This window comes from Rhinatrema bivittatum, chromosome 10, assembly GCF_901001135.1.
Source record: "Rhinatrema bivittatum chromosome 10, aRhiBiv1.1, whole genome shotgun sequence".
Classification (NCBI taxonomy): Eukaryota; Metazoa; Chordata; class Amphibia; order Gymnophiona; family Rhinatrematidae; genus Rhinatrema; species Rhinatrema bivittatum.
The window spans coordinates 27454702-27474137 of record NC_042624.1 but is presented as its reverse complement, the minus strand read 5'-3'; the positions used below and the strand labels follow the sequence as shown (position 1 = coordinate 27474137).

The 19436-nt window shown below is 44.2% G+C and overlaps 1 protein-coding gene across 7 annotated transcripts in view; it reads right to left on the bottom strand.

Moving 5' to 3' along the window:
- DNM3 (dynamin 3) overlaps window positions 1–19436 on the bottom strand; it is a 694116-nt gene that overhangs the window by 70128 nt on the left and 604552 nt on the right. For all 7 annotated transcript variants that reach the window (XM_029617605.1, XM_029617606.1, XM_029617601.1 and 4 more), the window contains one exon: window positions 5263–5486. In XM_029617605.1, the coding sequence (XP_029473465.1) occupies window positions 5263–5486 (224 nt within the window). The remainder of the gene's footprint in view (window positions 1–5262; window positions 5487–19436) is intronic.

The window sequence follows — 19436 nt, the reverse complement described above, 5'->3', positions numbered from 1 at the left end:
GGGGGTGTATTGACAGGTGGTAAATGTGGCTTAATGTTGTGGGGAGAGATGAGGAGAAGCTCTGTTTTTGCAGTGTTTAGCGCGAGGTAGTTGTTTGCTAGTAGGGAGCTGATCGACGTGAGGGCAGATTTCCAGGTCTCGATTGCTTTGTGTAAGGTATCTGTTACAGGTATCAGGATCTGAACATCATCCGCAAACATAAAATGTGGGAGGCCTAACTTGGAGAGGAGGTGGCAGAGGGGGAGGAGGTAAACATTGCAGAGTGTAGAGGAGAGTGAGGAGCCTTGCGGAACACCTTGAGTTAGAGGGGTGGGTTTGGATATGCAGTTTCCAATTTGTACACTATATTGTCTGTCCTGCAGGTAAGATTGGAGCCAGAGGAGAGCTGAGCCTGTCATGCCGATGTCGGAGAGACGTTTTAATAGTATGCTGTGGTTGACTGTGTTGAAGGCGGATGAGATGTCGAGGAGTATAAGAATATGTGAGAGCTCTTTGTCTAGGCTTTTTAGGATGTGGTCAGAGATGGAGATGAGCAAGGTCTCAGTGCTATGGTGTTTATGAAAACCATATTGGGAGGGTAGGAGAATCTTGTGTTCTCCAGATATTCTGATAATTGGCAATTGATTGATTTTTCTAAGATTTTTGCAATAAGAGGCAGGTTGGAGATGGGTCGAAAATTGGCGAGCTCAGCTGGGTCTAGGTTAGGTTTTTTTGGTATAGGTTTGACAATGGCATGTTTTAAATTTTTTGGTACATTTCCTAACAGGATGGATATGTTGATGATATTTGAGAGGGGTTTAGAGAATATGTTGAGGAGAGATTTTGTTGGGATGGTTTCTGAAGGGTGAGTTGAGGGTTTAATTTTTTTTTAGGTTGGTTTCGATTTCTAATGAGGAGGTAGTTTCAAATGGGAGAGGCTTGCTGTAGTGGTGTCATACTTGGTTCCTGTGGGAGGTTGAGTAGCGGTGAAACGAGACATGATATTGTTTATTTTTGCGTGGAAGAAGGAGGCTAGGTCTTCACATTTGGCCTGGTCATTAATGTCTGGCATGGAAGGTGGGTTGGTTTTTGTTAAATTTCTTACTAATTCAAATAGTGCTCGAGAATTGAATTGTATATGAGGGATTCTTTGAGAGTAGAAGCCTCTTTTGGTTTTATAGATTGCTACTCTATATGTGTGGAGGTGAGATCTAAAATTGGCCAGATGAACCGGGGTAGGGTCTTTGCGCCATTGTCTTTCAAGCTTTCTAAGATTATGTTTAAGGATTTTTAGTTCAGGGGTATACCATGGTTGTTTGTTTCCTTTTGATGGATCGATAACCCGTGATTGTATGGGGCAGAGCTTATTGGCTATTTGGTGATGTGGTTCCAGGAAGACAGAGCCGAGACTGCATCCGTTAAGTCGAGTGTGTTGAGGTCAGTGGATAGGGCTGTTATTAGATCATCTTGCTCACAACTGCGTCTGTAGAGGATTTTTTTTTTGGGTAGGGAGGAAGCGTTAGGGCTCTTAATGGTACAGGTTGAGTCAATGCGGAAGTGATCGGACCAGGGAATTGAGGTACATGAGGGGGATTTAATGTGGATGAGGGAATTGGTAAATAAAAGATCCAGAGTGTGGCCAGCTTTATGTGTGGGATGTGAGATAGTCTGGATGAAGCCCAGTGCATCCAGTGAAGTTAGGAGGGATTCGCAGGAAAGTGAGATGGGGGGGGTGGCGTCAACATGGAGGTTAAAGTCTCCTAGGATAATTGCTGGTGCATGTATATTTGTTTTTAGAGATGTATTCTATTAATGGGGAGGGATTGTTTTCAAGAAGTCCTGGGGGGGGGCATATACTAGGCATATTTGTACTTGACTGGCAGGCCCGGTGGTTCTGAGTCCAGTGCTGTAACTTCCCTAGGAGGGGTTTAAACTTCCCTTGCCTGTTATTGTGGTTCTTGTTGCTGTCATCGCTGCCAAGCAGCCCGAAACAGCCAGTATCCCGCTACAAGTAAACTTCTCCCTAACACTGTAGCTTTAGTAAGATAGGCCAGGTAAGAAAAGGTGTTTTTATTAGCCCAAGAGTCCTTGGTAGGTGTGACTGATAGAAGGCCTCATTTTATCGAGTGCAATAATAGCTGCATTCCGTGATATCAGCCACTGTCCCGCGTTAAAAACATTTTTGGTTCTCTAACAAAAAAAAAAAAAGGTATTGTTATTTCTTACATTAAAACCCGCACTATTTTGCGTTATTCCACCACTAAATGCGATCGGAACTCCTTAATTGTATAATTTTCTAGCTTTTGCATACTTATTACCATATTTGCATATTAACGCACCACATGCTAAATATCGTGCTTCAGACCCCTTTTATAGTGCCATTTGGCCCTAATGCAATTTGAGGATTGACCCTATTAGTTAGGAGGGCCCATTAAGTTTAACTGGTGTTTTCTTTTTTTTTTTTTTGATTAACATGTTTCCTTAGTTCTCTCTCCCCAAGATAAATAAATCAATATGATGTGGGCGCTTTTGAAGATTGTTCTCTTTTTATTTTTATGTGTAATTTTCTGAATTGTTAGTCATTTCAATCTGTTAGATTCCCTACATCAAGATCTTCTTGTAGGTAATATAATTTCAGAATTAATAAATATATATTTAAAAAAAGATATTTGAATGTCTCTATCATAACTCCCCTATCTCGCCTTTCCTCCAGGGTGTACATGTTTAGATCTTTAAGTCTATCTCCATATGCTTTAGAATGAAGACCACTGACCATTTTAGTAGCCTCCCTCTGGACCGGCTCCCTCCTGTTTATATCCTTTTGAAGGTGGGGTCTCCAAAATTGTATACAGTATGCTAAGCAAGGACTCACCAGGGACCTATACAGGGCAATATCACCTCCATTTACTGCTGACCATTCCTCTCCCTATGCAGCCAAGCATTTTTCTGGCTTTTACCTTCACTTTATCCACCTGTTTGGCCACCTTAAGATCATCAGATATAATTACCCCCAGATCCCACCGCTTCCTATATGCTTAGAAGAATTTATCTTCCTGGGTTTTTGCATCTGAAATGCACATTACTCTGCATTTTTTAGCATTAAATCTTAGCTGCCAGACTTTAGATAATTCCTAGAGCTTTGCTAGATCCCTCCTCATGTTTTCCACGCTTCCCTGGCTGTCCACCCTTTTACAGATTTTGGTATCATTGGAAAACGACAAACTTTTCCCGACAACCCTTCCATTATGTAGCTCACAAAAATGTTGAAAAGAACTGATTCCTGACAATCACCTCTTCAAAGAAAACTCCATTTACCCCTACCCTTTGTCGCCTCCCACTCAGCCAGTTTCTACCCCAGTCACTCTAGGATCCATACCAAGGGTACACAATTTATTTATAAGCCCTCTATGCGGATCCGTGTCAAAGGCCTTGCTGAAATCCAAGTACACTATGTCTAGTGTTCTCCCTTGATCCAACTATCTGGTCATCCAATCAAAGAAATTGATCAGATTTGTCTGACAAGATTTACCTCTAGTAAAACCAGGCTGCCTCTTACAATCCACTGGATCCCAAAAATTGCACTATCATTGGTTTTAGCACAATTCCATTAGTTTGCTCACCACAGAGGTCAGACTAACTGGCCTATCGTTCCCAGCCTCCTTACTTTCACGTCTATGAACAGGAACCACATCCTCCCTTTTCCAGTCCTTTGGAACTACTCCAGACTCTAAAGAAGCATTGAAAAGGCCAACCAGTGGAGCTGCCAGAACATCTCTATGCTCCCTTAGTATCCTGTTATGCAGGACGTCCCCACGAGCTGCCACACTCACCCCGACATTGTCGGATACTCAGGCTCCTCTTCTGCTGCAATAGCCGCCAGCCTCCTTCCATGCAGCAGGACACCACAAAAAAAGTCTACCTCCAGTGCTTCCTCTCCTCTCCAATTTCACTTTTGTCCCTCAGGTCTGCCTGCGCTCCCCTATCCTCATCTCTAACAGCTCTGCTGATGTGATGCACTATGCCTTGCAGTTCTTTCCTTTGAAACTTGTATGCTTAGCAATTCCCAAGCTGCTCAGCAGGAGCTTCAAATGCATTAACTGCAAGTCATAGCATCTCATAGAAGCAGAGTTGCTAGAGGTATCGAGAGTGGCAGGGGAGGGGTTCCTGCTGCTCTAAGGGGAGGGCGAGAGGGGAAGACCATGGAAAGGAGAAGCTCTGGGAGGGGACAGTGTAGGTGAGAGAGAGGCTGACGGGAAGGGTAGGAGGCCTTCAATCATTGGCAGACAGGTAGGCAAGAGGTCTTCTGTTGACTGTGGGTTCTGCATGCTCTCTCTTCCTGCAGAAAGACTGCAGTCTTCCTGTTAGCAGCTGGCTCAAAAATACAAAGAATTTGTACCATGAGTTTCCTTCTCCCCTGCCTGTCCTCCTCTTTATACCCCAAGCCTCCTCCCTTTTCTTAGGGTGTATACTAAACATTGCACAGCCAATTCATGAGACTTGTGCAAGTGGGAATCCTGCATCTACTCTAGTGATCAGATTTAAGTTTCATGCAACGAGCCTGCAAGTCTGTTTGCTCGCATACTGGTCGATTTTAAAAGCATTGCTCATGCAAAAAAGGCCACATTGAAGAAGGGGGTGGAAAAGGAGCTGGGCATGGGCATTCCAGGGTGAGGCTAAGACTTATCGTAAGTCTGCATTTTAATAAAGTTGATCATAATACACGCTGGCTTGTTATCCGCGTAACTTTACTTCTGGTCCTGATGAGGAGCAAGTCTGGAGATCTCAGGTTTTAGGGCCTTTAGCACAGCAAGAGGGTTTGGGGTCAAGTGGTGGGCTTGCAGGATGAAGAACCAGAGGGGTCTTGAAGACCTTGATATGAACTGGGCAAACTGGTGGACTACTTGGAAGAACTGGTTTTTCCCTCACGCAAGCATGCTTTAAAATCCGCCTGCATACCAAACTCTGCACAGGAGGGGTACGTTAAATGATACGTGCAGACTTGCAAGCATAATTTAAAATTGCAGCGTCTCTCTGCTTGCACGCTAATATACGTGCACACATGTTCCTTTTAAAATTAACCTGATACTTTGAACAGTGCACCATTAGACCATGGATTTATTTTCTGCAACTTCTGTAAAGTAAAAATTCCAAAGAAAAAATGTGAAAGCAAAAACATATGCAAACAGTGCTGTAGGACTTTTGCCCAATTCTTAAGATTAGTGTAGGAGTATCTGAGATTCCTCTGTAAAGTATTCTGAGCACTGGACTCTGACTTGGACATACCTGAAGGAGTGCTGCCAGGAATCATCCACAGGAGGTGGCACAGGGGTGGACACAGTGGTAGTGTTGATATCGCCAATAATCTGGAGAGCTTCTCTAAGGGCATAGTACATACGAAGCATCTCATCTCGGCGCTGGGCCTGCTCTGCCGACTCCTCCATCAACGTGCTTTGGTCCTCGGAGGAATACAAGTGGGCCAAGAGCTCGGCATTTATAAAATCTTTGACCTGGAGAGTACAGTGAGGATGGAAAGTTGACGTGAAACCATGCACAACAGCATAGGCACAAAACCTCAACTTCAGCTGTTAAACTGCAGATTGTGCTATAATATTACTGTCCCTTTCCAGCTTGAATGCACTCTTCCTTGCACTCTCTGTACACACATTTATTGAAATCTCAATGGCCCAGACAAAGCTCTCAATTCCAAGAGAGAGGAATTCTCATCATGTACTATACAATATTTTAAATATGCACTTGAAATTGTGCTCTTTCATTGCCATTTTTTAAATACTGTGAGCCACCCTCTTGCATCTATGTAGTGTCAGATATGATCTCACGCCACTCAATCTGTTTGGATATAAATGACAACACACACATACCCTTTGTGCTAGTTAATGGGCGGCACTGTTCTGAACATGGCTGTCTCGAGTTCAGAGAAAAGGTGAAACGATAAGAATTTCAGTTATTTTAATTTAAAAGAAAGAGGGCAGTTTTCAAAGCCATTTCCGAACGTCAAAGAGCATTTTATCCATGAAAATGGGGACTTTGAAAATTGCCACCCTTAATGTGGGCAGAATGTTTGGAGGCATTCCCAGGGGAGGGGAGAGGGTAGACTAAAACAACAATGCACGTAACTTTGTATGATGAAAACCGCACACTCTATTTCCGATGGAAAAATGAAATGCAGAGAAAGCTGGTGCAAATCTCTTCTGGTAATTTTTCCGGGGGCAATAACCAAAGCAAAACTACCTAGGTAGGTTACCTTTGATTAGTGCTCAAATCTTACAGGAAAAAGATTTGCACCAAGGTGGGCAGGGTGATACTGCACGTTATGCTCACTCTGCAAATATCGTGCAGTGCATGATTGGCGCTCCAGAGCAGTGTCGTCTGCACTATGAAGTGAGTACGGAAACCAGATACAAAAAAAGGCAAATGGCCAAGACTCTAACTAGCAACCAGAGATCCAGAAAAGCAACAAGGCAACTGTTGCCAGATGGAAAAGTGCTGAAAAGTAATAGAAACATCAACATATTTGGATTTTTCAAATCTGGGAATTAAAAGCTGAGTAAGGAAAAGTACACTCTGCAGATTCAGAGATTTGAGGCAAAAAGAAAAGAACCTAAGGAAATAATTACCTTAAGGGATGAGTTCAGCCTGTGTGGGCTAAATTTTCAGAAGTTTTTAGTCAGGACCTATGCGTGAAAAATAAGTTACACATGTAGATGGGCTAAATGCAATTAAATGGATTTTTAGCCTTCTAAATTTATGCAAATTCATAACGCAAAGTTGCTTACCTATCACAAACAGGTGTTTGCCAAGGACAGCAGGATGACAGTCCTCACATTTGGGTGACATCATCTGATGGAGTCAGCTGGGAACTCTGACTGTGCTTCACTGACTATGTGCAGTATGCCATGAATCCATGCGGGGGTCTTATACCTTAGCTTAAATGAGGAGACGCCAACTCCGAGAGGAGGCAGGTGGGGTTTGTGAGGACTGACATCCTAATGTCCTCAGAGTACATCTGTTATGGGTAAGCAACTCTATTTTCTCTAAGGACAAGCAGGGTGGCAGTCCTCACAAGTGGGGAATCCCATAGCTACAGACTGCTGTGATTGTAAAAAGGGTAACAAAACAGTGCTAACAGGCACAACTGTTTTGTTGGCAACAGGCTTTTCTTTCTTCTATATTTTTCTTATAAGAGGCAACCTGAAACAAACACAATAGGCCCTGGAAGGAACAGATTTGGGTTCCGCACCTCAGATTCCACAGGACAGACTGGCTGAACCTGTTGCGTTGGGAGTCCCTGTCCAAATAGTAGAGCAATATGAATGCTTGGAAAGAACACTACATCGCAGCTTTGTGAATTTCCTCCTTGGAGGTCAATCTTAGGTAGGCTACTGGCTCTGACACTATGAGACTTGATATAACCCACCAGATTTAGTCTCACCTAGGCATAATTGAAGGAGATACAATCTGGTAGTCAACTGGATAAAGTGTGTTACATAAGAACATAACATAAGAATATAAGATATGTCATATGGGGTCATCCCAAGGGTCCATCATCCCCAGTAACCTGTTTCCCACAGAGGCCAATCCAAGTCACAAGTACCTGGCTAGAACCCAAACATTAAAAAGATCCCAAGCTATTAATGCTGGTAACAAGCAGTGGCTATTCCTTATTGATTAATACCAGTTTATGGACTTCCCCAGGAACTTATCCAAAACTTTTTAAAACCCAGCTACCTTAACCACATATTCTGGCAATGAATTCCAGAGCTTAACTGTGCATTGAGTGAAAGAATATTTTCAGATTTGTTTTAAATGAGCTACTTGCTAACTTCATGGAGTGCCCTCTAGTCCTTCTATTGTCTGAAAAAGTAAATAACCGATTTACATTTACCCGTTCAAGTCCTTTCATGATTTTGTACATAAGAACATAAGAAATTGCCATGCTGGGACAGACCAAGGGTCCATCAAGCCCAGCATCCTGTTTCCAACAGAGGCCAAAAACCAGGCCACAAGAACCTGGCAATTACCCAAACACTAAGAAGAACCCATGCTACTCATGCAATTAATAGCAGTGGCTATTCCCTAAGTATAATTGATTAATAGCCATGAATGGACTTCTCCTCCAAGAACTTATCCAAACCTTTTTTGAACCCAGCTACACTAACTGCACTAACTACCTTCTCTGGCAACAAATTCCAGAGCTTTATTGTGCGTTGAGTAAAAAAGAATTTTTTCCGATTAGTCTTAAATGTGCTACTTGCTAACTTCATGGAATGCCCCCTAGTCTTTCTATTATTCGAAAGTGTAAATAACCGATTCACATCTACTCGTTCAAGACCTCTCATGATCTTAAAGACCTCTATCATATCCCCCCTCAGCCGTCTCTTCTCCAAGCTGAACAGCCCTAACTTCTTCAGCCTTTCCTCATAGGGAAGCTGTTCCATCCCCTTTATCATTTTGGTTGCCCTTCTCTGTACCTTCTCCATCGCAACTATATCTTTTTTGAGATGCGGCGACCAGAATTGTCTCACCATGGAGCGATACAGAGGCATTATGACATTTTCCGTTATATTAACCATTCCCTTCCTAATAATTCCTAACATTCTATTTGCTTTTTTGACTGCTGCAGCACACTGAGCCGACGATTTTAAAGTATTATCCACTATGATGCCTAGATCTTTTTCCTGGGTGGTAGCTCCTAACATGGAACCTAACATCGTGTAACTACAGCAAGGGTTATTTTTCCCTATGTGCATCACCTTGCACTTGTCCACATTAAATTTCATCTGCCATTTGGATGCCCAATCTTCCAGTCTCACAAGGTCCTCCTGCAATGTATCACAGTCTTATCCCCCCTTATCACAGTCTTATCCCCCCTCAGCCATTTCTTCTCCAAGCTGAACAGCCCTAACCTCTTTAGGCTTTCCTCAGAGGGGAGCTGTCTGAAGCCCTTTATCATTTTGGTTGCCCTTCTCTCTACGTTCTCCAGTGGCAACTATATCTTTTTTCAGATGCGGCGACCAGAATTGCACACAGTGTTAAAGGTGTGGTCTCATCATGAAGTGCTACAGAGGCATTATGATATCCACCATTGTATTTGCCATTCTCTTCCTAATAATTTCTAACATTGTGTTTGCTTATTTAACTGCCAAAGCACACCGAGCCGATGATTTCAATGTATTATCCACTGTGATGCCTAGATCTCTTTCTGGTTGGTAGCTCCTAATATGGAACCTAACATTATGTAACTACAGCAAGGGTTATTTTTTCCCCATATGCATCACCTTGCACTTATCCACATTAAATTTCAACTGCCATTTGGATGCCCAGTCTTCCAGTCTCACAAGGTCCTCCTGCAATTTTTCACAATTGCTTGTGATTTACCTACTCTGAATGATTTTGTGTCACCTGCAAATTTGATCACCTCACTCTATCCCTTTCCAGATCATTTATAAATATATTAAAAAGCACCAGTCCAAGTATAGATCCCCAAGGTACTCCACTGTTTACCTTTTTCCACTGTGGCAACAGCAATCCCCAGTTTGTTGGTGTCAAAAGAAACACAAAGCTGGCTGGAATTTCTGTGGACTTCAGTCCACTCCAGGTAGAAACAGAAAGCTCTTTTGCAGTCCAAACTGTACAATGCTTGTTCACCATAATTAACATATAGTGTGCGAAAATATGTTGGAAGGATGATTGACTGGTTAAGATGGAATTACGTCACTACCTTAGGATGGGTGTGTGAAGCCACTCAATCATGATAAAATGTAGTATAAGCTGGACTGATCTTGTGCACTGAAATCACCACCATCAAAAATATGACCTTACAGGCTGGGTACTTCAAGCCACAGGACCCACATAAATCTGACAATCATAGGTTGCACAAAGATGAATCTACCTTCTACATGTTGGTGATAAACACTAATTGCATTGAGGTGAATTCTTACTGAGTTGGTCATGAGACCTAATTCATACAAATGCAGAAGCTAATCAAGCGGTTTTTGTGTGGAGCAGGAAAAAGGGTCACCATTTTAGTCCATAGGACTTTCTTGTTGATTCCTTTCTTGAAGCTATCAGAACACGAGATGCATCCTCAGAGATGCAGGAGTTGTAGAGTTAAGTTCTCAATATCCAGGCTTTGAGAGTCAGGGACCTGGTGTTGGGAATGTTGCCACTGCCCTCTATCCTGAGTGATGAGAGCTGAGCAATTCCCCAGTTTGACCAGTTTTCTGATTAACATTTCCCTCAGGAGTGGAAATCAAATCTATCTTAGCAAAAGGGGTTTGGGACTGAGCGGTGATCCATCAGACCTGGAAACACGAATGTAGTCTGACTCTAGCCTTTCTTAAAACACTTATCTTATTACAGTTTCAAACATGCACAACAGTAGCCTGTCTTCCCTTCAGAACAGTGTACTCTGCACAGATCAGTGTTTGGACAGTGTTACTTTACAGGAGCTGCCTTCCTCCTGGAGACCCAGGCTTAGTCTGGTTATGCCTACCTGGATCCCAGCTCTTATTCCCCAGTCACTGGTTACATTCTCTGAGTCCCACCTGTCCCGCAGGATCCCGCCATTAGAGCATACTAAACATAAGGAATTTAAGGTGGACCAGGCATCTAGTTTGGTCCTGCACAGGTAAATAGGGGAACACCAGGGGCAGTGCTTCACAAGGGGACTGTGAGAATCATGGTCCCCTGGTTCTTTCTCAGCTTCTACAAACTCTTTGCAAGGAGTGGAACTGTAGGATCCATGTACAGAAAGCTCTCACTCCAATCAAGGACAAAGGTGTCTGAAGATATTTTGCTTTGTATCTCTTTCCTGCAACAAATGAGCAGGACTTTCCTATTCCAGTGAGACACAAACAGATCTATTATGGGTGTGCCTCACTTGCAAAATATCTGATTTGCTACCTCCAGTCCAGGGACTATTCATGGGGTTCCAGCACCTGTCTCAATCTGTCCGCAAAGACTTTCTCCTCACCTGCCAGATATGTGGCTTTAAAGACCATCCCGTGAGAGATGGCTCAGTCCCACCTCTAGACACTGACACAGGAAGTACAATCCCATGCCTCCCTGCTTGTTGATTAAAACAATGCTATTGGATTGTCCATCTGGACCAGGATCACTTTGTTGGCCAACTGAACTCTGAAAACTATCAGAGCATACCGAACTGCCCTTAACGTTAGGAAGTTAATCTGATGAAACTCTTCCTAAGCAGACCAAAGGCCCTGGGTGCACAGCTCCTTCTCATGGGCTCCCCATCCTAGGTTGGATGCATCTGTGGTCAGCACAATTTGGATTGTAGGAATTTGGAGACATATGCCTCTAGTCAGATTGAAATCTTTCCACCATCAGAACAGAGTTCTTGAGCTGCTGTGGGATGTGGATGCTATCCTAAAGATCCTGAGAGTCCATTGGCCTCTCCTCATATGGAGACATGGCAAAGGAGTAATGTGGATTATTGATGCCATGAGTCCTAACCACTTGAACATGCCTCATGCTCGTGTCTGCTGACTCATTTGATTCCTTTCCACTGCGGATTATTTTGTGGAAGGAAGGCTCTTTCCAGAGTCGTGTCTAGCAGTACTTTGATAAACCTTAATTGAGGTGACTGGTGCAAGTAGAATTTAGAGCAGCTGATGGAGGAGCCCTAGTAACTCCAGTACCTGGATGGTTTTGTACATCAATTCTGTGGCACCTGCCTAAGATTTGCTCTTGATCAGTCAATCATCCAGATATGGTAACACGTGCAACCCCAGTATGCATAGATGCGCTGCCAACATGGCAAGACATTTTATAAAGACAAGTGGGGTTGATGCTATGTCAAAATCCAGAAATTGATACTGGAGGTGACGTCTCCTAAAACAAATCAGAGATATTTTCTGTGATGTGGAAATATCTCTATGTGGATGTGAGGATCCTTGAGATTGAAAGAACATAGCCAGTTCCCTTTTTGTAAAAATTCATATGCCCAGGGAAACCATCTTGAAATTTTTTCTTTTCATAACTTTTTCAAAGCCCTTAGTTCTAGGATGGGACAGTATCTCTATGCTTTCTTTGAAATCAGGACGTACGGAGTAAAATCTCCACCTTCTTTCCCTTGGTGGACAGGCTCAACTGTATTGGTTTCTAAGAGGAAAGAGAACTCCTTCTGAAGCAATTCCTAATGTGAAAATTTCCCCCAAGTGGGATATGGAGGCCAACTTAGAAGGACACACAATAGATATAATCTGTACCCTTTTTTGATATGCTGAGAGCCACAAGTCCAAAGTTACACTGGGCCAACAGTTTACATACATCTTCAGCCTGTCCTCTGGCACAAGTATCAGAATCTGGGCAATGGTCTCTGCGATCCAGTCAAAACCCCATCCCAGATTTTGGCTGGTGTGCCGGTTTAGGGGCCCTCTGTTGCCTTGCATGGGCAAGAGGGGCCTGTTTTGCACAGGACCAAGAGAGTGGAGGATAATACCTTTTTGGCCCCATACTTGGATATAACTCCTGGAGGACAGGTCTGTGAGGCTGTAGAAAGCTGCTGAAGCGTTATATTGTGTTTACGTATCTGTGTCACCTCTTCCTTCACTTTATCTCTGAATAGATTCGCTTGAGTGCACAGATTGTCAGTGAGTCTTTTCTGGATCTCAGTTTGGAGACCTGAGGCCTGCAACCAGGCAAGTCTGAAGACACCAATCTCCACGGAAGAGATATGATGCCATCTTGAAAGCAATAAAGATTGACCGAATCATATATTTTCCACATAGAATTCTCTTTTCCACTAGTGACTGAAGATCATTGTACTGCTTCTGAGAAAGCTGCCTGACCAACTCCTGCATCTGTTTCAGCAAGTCCCACCTGTATTGGCCCATAAAGAGCTCCCAAGAGTATCTATGATTCTGGCATCCTTCGCTGGGGGCACAGAGGAATGGGTTCCAGTTCTCTTGGCTCTCTTTTGAGAGTGGATTCAACCACCACAGATTAGTGTAGTAGTTGCTTTTCTTTGAATCTGGGAACAAAATAAATTGCATCTAGTTTCTTGATTATGAGAGCCACAAAGAGGAGCTTCCTTCTGAAGGATCTCGTGCACTGGGACTGCAGTCATTTCCTTAGGAGGCTCCAAGAATTGGAGTATGTCAAGCTCTTTTTTTTTTTCTCATCCTCCTACAACAAAGAAAATAGAATGGCTTCTGCCAGTCTCTGTACAAATTTAGAAAAGGAGAGGTCCTTTGGAGAGAACATCTCTCTCTCTCTGGTGGAGGAGAGGGGTTGTCTTCTTCAGATACATCTCCAGATCTGTAGTCATACTCCCAGGAATACTCCAAGTCACAACCTGATTGGTACGTCAGTGCTGAAGTCCCATATGGTATCCATCACGCAGACAAGGCTATAGAGAGGGTAGCACTTGTCTGTTGGGGCCTGGAATTCAAGGAGCTTCTGTGTCTTGGGGAAGCTTCATTCTGCAATAGGCTGGAGATTTAGATTTTATTTATTTGACATACCATCAATTCCAGCAAAGATTAAAACGGTACACAATCGGAGGCAAGATGGCCACCAAGTGAGTCCGAAGTGAACGCCTGAAGAGAGAAGCTCTTACCTTTTACTCTTTTCTACAGAGAAAATGCCCCATACTAAGAGAAAGGGGAGACTGAGAGAGGCGAAAGAAGAATCGCCTTCCCTAGACCCCCGACAGCCTCGAATCGAGGGTTTCTTTGCGGGAGATATTACATCTTCGCCGGACTGCTTGGTCGTTGGGAGTGCAGTGCTGTAGCGCGCACAGCCTCCCCTGACCTGTGATACCACCTTAAGCCCCGGAGATCCGAGAAGACCTGCCACCCGGGAAACATCGCGCTACCTCCTGGAACCCTGGAAGCAATGAGTAGTCCTTCGGCGTTAGATATGAGCGAAGGAGACTTTGCAGACCGGGAGGAGAGCAGACGAGAGACCCGCGGGCTGGGAGAAGCAGTTGGACTAAGCCCGGAAAGAGTTATGGCAACTTTGACTCCGGAGTCCTCATTGGGTACTAGGAAGAAGGAGAAGTCATCATTACCAGAAGGTAAAGGAAGGATTGTGAGCGTTGAGGAGGAAGCGGGAGACGGTCACCTAAAGGCCTTAACGGCGGGCTTTTCTATATCTACCCCGGAAAAAATAACATTACAGGGGATATGGGCAATTTTAAAGTCAATCGAAATGTCTATTAATAATTTGTCCGCAGTAACAATAGAAACTAGGAACCAAGCTATTGTGAATAACCACCTAATTTCCAACTATGGAAAAAGGGTTGAAGATTTGGATAAAAAAGTATCTTTGGTTGAAAATGTTCAGCAAAAATTGATAATATCGGACAATATCACCAACAGAAGACTAGAGAATGGGCCCATAATTTAAGGGTCCTGAACTTTCCTGTTGTTCCTATGCTCTCCCTGATGGAGTTATTTCGAAATTATATGAAACAAGTCCTCAAAATACCAGAGACTGCCTTACCAGTAATTACCAAGGCCTTCTATTTGCAACAGCGGACACAAACTGAAGGACTAGAAATGGCAGGAACTCAGTTACCTTCAATAGATTTATCAAACATATTAGAAATCACTATGGACACTGAGATAATTCAAAGGAAACCATTACTAATATCCTTTGCCTTTTTGTCTGACCGTAATTATGTTCTGAAATTATTCTTTAGGAATAGGCAAAGTAAGGTATATGGTTATTCAATTTGGATATATCCGGATGTGGTTAAAACGACTCAAACCAGACGTAGGGATTTTCTTAATATGCGCCCATCAGTTCTTCAGTTGGGTGCCACTTTCACTCTTAAATATCCATGTAAATGCTGTGTGAAGCATTCTGGTATTAATTATTATTTCTTTGAGCCCGCACAACTTAGGGCTTTTATAGATGCCCGATCCCGAGAGGCATCCCCTCAAGCCTCGGCCTGTTAGTGAAATTAGGTAATGGCACCACTTGGCTGTACACAACTTACTTTATTTTGCCTTAAATATTTGCGCTTATAGTTCCGCCTCCATATTATTCTTATAATTTATGATGTTTGCAAAACTATTAGATGATGGTTAGTTTTTCTTGTGTTTTCTTTGTATTCTTTCTGCATTTTCCTGTATAATTGTAAACATCAGCTTTACTGTACAAGAGTTATTCTTGGGTATAAGTTCAAACATTTAGAAAATAAAGAATTACAAAAAAAAAACGGTACACAATAAAATCCAGTATCAAAATAATAAACTTAAAATTATGACAAATAATAAAATTACAACAAACTCAACATCCTCCTCGGCCTCCCCGCTTCCACCCTCAGACCTCTGCAGGTTCTACAAAACGGGAGGAGCCTGTAGGGACCCAGGCCGCTGGGACTTAGGCGGGCCCTTGGAGACGGTAGTCCGGAAGGAGTCCTAGGTCGAGTGCCAGAGGGTTGTCGCTCACCAGTCCGAGGTCACACACCGAAGGATCACCACGTACCAGTCCGAAATCATGTACCAGAGAATCACCGTAGGCCAATCCGAAGTCAGGAACCGGGAACGTCTAGACGAAACAGGAACAAGATCCAAAGCTCAAGGACCTCACCAAAGCAAGCAGACTAGACTACGTGGAACATTGCCAAGTCACTGGATGAGCAGAGGAAGCTGCCTTTATACTTCCCCTGCTCTAGCTGATAGAGAACAGCTGAAGCCATTTAAAGGGATTAGGTCCCTTTAAATTTGTAGAGGAGGCGCGGCCTCACGCCTAAGGATGGCGGTGGCCATCTTGGATTTCGCCTCGCGGAGGAGAGACTCCGCTGGATGCCGTGAGGGGGGAGCAGGATGGCTCCCCCTGCAGCGAGCAGCACCTGGGCCGCGCGGGAGCGACGGCCCGATTAGGAGCCCTCCCCCGGGGCTCCTGCGGCGAAGGAACGCCGCGGCCAAGATAGGGGGCCACGGTCGTGGGGTGCCACGGCCGCGGAACACAACAGAAACATTAACACATTCATAAGTATAGTCAGATAAAATCTACAGAGAGCTTCAAACCTAAAATTCCTTTTTTAAAAATCCATAAAAGCCTGATTGAACAACCAGGGCATTATATATTTCCTAAAATTTCAAATAATTCTTTTCTAGCTTCACTTCTAATGGTATGGCATTCCACATTGAGGGTGCTTGGTACTTAAAACAAGATTACCTTGCGCATTCTAGCCTAATTTCTGACAGAGTGGGAAGTCTCAATAAATCTTGCTGTAACAATCTAAGACATCTACTTGGCCTATAAGAGAACATCAGATTAGCTAAAAGCACTGGGGGCAGCTAGCATTGGTACTGATGGCAGCTAGACATCAGCCTGTATTGATGCAATAGCGTGCAGTGACATTTGTAGTAGGGGATTCAGTATATGTGCTAAACATTGTATAACTTTAACCTAAGTTCCCATGTCTGCACAGTGGATGACGCTGGTCGAATTCCAATGCTGTCAGTTCTTAGCAAAACATGTAAGCTTTATATAAAATCTATTTAATGTAAAAAGTGTTCCTTTAAAATAAAATATTTTCTATTCTGTTTGTATGCGACTGAATTGTTTTCTATTTTCAATTCAGAGGATTTTTTTCTGAAATTTTGAGTACTTTATTTCATTTGTTATACTACATCTTCTCTTGTTTCACTCTCTCACTACAGTGTCTTCTGGCCTACAACCCATTCCCCCCCCCCCCCCCTCAACCAGGATTTTTCCCTCAATTGCCTCTACTTTTGACTGCCTCCTTTTCTCCCTTCTAATATTTCATCCCCTTCTTGTTTGTTCTTACCCCTCCATCCCTTCTCCCTAGTGCCATTCTCCTCTTTTCACCCTCTTCAGTTTTTCACCACCCCTTCTGCCCCTTCTCTATTATTGCATCATACCATCCATATCTCCCCATTTCTTCCCTCTTCCCCCAACCCTGTCCCCCTGATGGTGCAGCTGCCCCCATCTCCCTCTGCGCCTCCAGATGCCACCAGTTACCAATATTGCACACCCTCCTCCTACAGATGCTGAGTTCTATACCGCAGCCCATTCCCCCAGCCCCTCTCCAGACAAGGTCACCCACACCCCCATCCTTCAGATGCTGCTTCCCTCACCACACTACACTTCCCATTCACTCTGCCCCTCTTCCCACAGCTGCAGGTCTGCACATAGTGTACTGCTGTGAGACTTGTGGTGCTAATCTCACAGTCAGTTTCCCTTTGCACCGTACCCGCCCCTCCCCCAATGATCCCTGGACCTCTCTTCCAGTCAGACATACCCAGCCAGCTGTGTCCCCTTTCCCACAACTCTGTCATACTCTCACTGTCACTTTCAGAGCTCTCTGAATCTTCCTTCTCATTCCAGCTCACTATCATTCACTCTCCTAGTTTTATCCTCTCATTCTGTCTTTTCTTTCCTGAGTATTCACTCTCAGTCCCTATCCCATCACCTTCCCTGCATCTCTTTCCTCCCCCACCCCCTACTGCTTTCCTCCATCTTACCCCAGTCCTGCCTCCATCTGGCAGTTGAGGATGCACGAGGCTAAACTGGGCTGCTGACACTGGCCATGTCTCCTCTACCTAGCCTTAACAAAATCACCTTCCTGGCATAGTCATCTGTCCCTCCTCCCATCATCTGTACCTCCCTATCCCTCCCGTGGCACAATCAACAATCTTTTCTTCCCCACAGAGCCCTCCTGACCCAATCATCCTCCCCACAGTGCAATCAGTTTTCTTCTTCGCCCCAAACCCTCACTAGAAAAAATCTGTCCTCTTCCCTGTGATCGCCTCGAATTGACAGCAGCTCACCAGCACCTGTTGCAGCCTTCCCTGTGAAGTTAGAACTGCATGGGGCCCCATAGTGTTGAGACACCCTTTGGCCTCATGTGCTTTTGATTTCAGAGAGAACTCGGCAGAAAATGATACTGCAGCAGGCAAGCAAAGCAGTGTTGCTTTTCGACTTCTGCCAGCAGGAGGATATTGCATAGTGAGCAGAAGGGACGAGATATAAGCAAAACTCCTGCTGCAGGTAGAGGCAACTCTTTCAGTCCCTCCTCTCTGCTAGAGAGCTGGAAGAATAATCAAAGGTTTGACAGCTGAAATTCAGTACCAAGCAGGGCAGAATTATGCATTTATGCATTTTGGATGTAGTAATCCAAAAGAGCTGTATGTGATGAAGGGTGAAAGACTAATGTGTACAGACCAAGAGAAGGACCTTGGGGTGACTGTGCCTGGTAATCTGAAGCCAAAAAAGCAATGTGGCAAGGCAGTAACTAAAGCCAGAAGGATGCCTAGCTGCATAGAGAAAGGAATAACCAGCAGGAAAAAGGAGGGGTACAGCTCCTTGGTCAGGCTTCACTTGGAGTTCTATGTTCAGTTCCGAAGACTGGATCTCAAAAAGAAGAGAGACAGGATGGAAGCAGTCCAGAGAATGGCAACCAAAATGGTGTGAGGTCTGTATCAGAAGAGGCTAATGTATACCCTGGTGGAGAGGAGGGTGCAGGGGAGATATAATACAGACCTTGACATACCTGAAAGGTAGCAATGAGGCACAAACTTCAAACCTTTTCCATTGGGAAGGAAACGTCAGAACTAGGGATCATGAAATGAAACTCCAGGGGAGGGTGACTCAGAACCAAGATCAGAAAATATTTCTTCACAGAGAGATGGGGGATGCCTGGAATGCCCTCCCAGAAGAGGTGGTGAGGACAAGAATGGTAATGGAATTCAAAAGGCCTTCATATATACACTGCAGATTCCAGCTCACTAGTTGTTAGGGATTGAGCCCTGGGGATTCAATGTATCTCTAGAAGGCCCTGACCGCATGCCATTGCACCAATGTCCTCGATGTAAGGTCGCCAATGCTTTGCCTTACCTTGTACAAGGTCTGCTGGATCCTCTTTGTCCAGGTCCTCCTCAAAGATTTCCAATGCCAATATGACTGAAAGGCAGGGGGGATGCCCACATCTTCCTGGGAATTCTGAGGTGTATCGACAGCAGACATCTGAACCTCTGGACCCTGACCAGGTTTCTGGGATTGTATGGAAGATGAGCTCTCCATGGGACTGCTTTGAGGAGTTCATGGCCACAGCAAGAATGTCCCACTCCAGCAACAATGCTCATTGCGCGACATCGGACCTCCTCGATAGCAGAACTGAAAAGGCAGAACTCTCTGCTTTCTTCAGGCGAGAAAAGGTTATCAACTGCCTGTTGCCAGTCTTTCCCGATTCTCGATGTCGAGGGTTGGATGTCCTCCCGATGTCTGTGCATCACCCCACCTGGTATAGCTCCTGGGTCCATCAATGTCAATGTTTTTGATGCAGATTCTGATGGGCCAGTCTTACAGTGCCCAACGACAACACTCCAGGACATTATGTGATGTCGCTAGTCACAGGACACTTCCATGTAATCTTGTCACACTGGGTGACATTGTTTAAAGCTGCTTGTTTGCTTACCCATGAGCAGACAAAAACA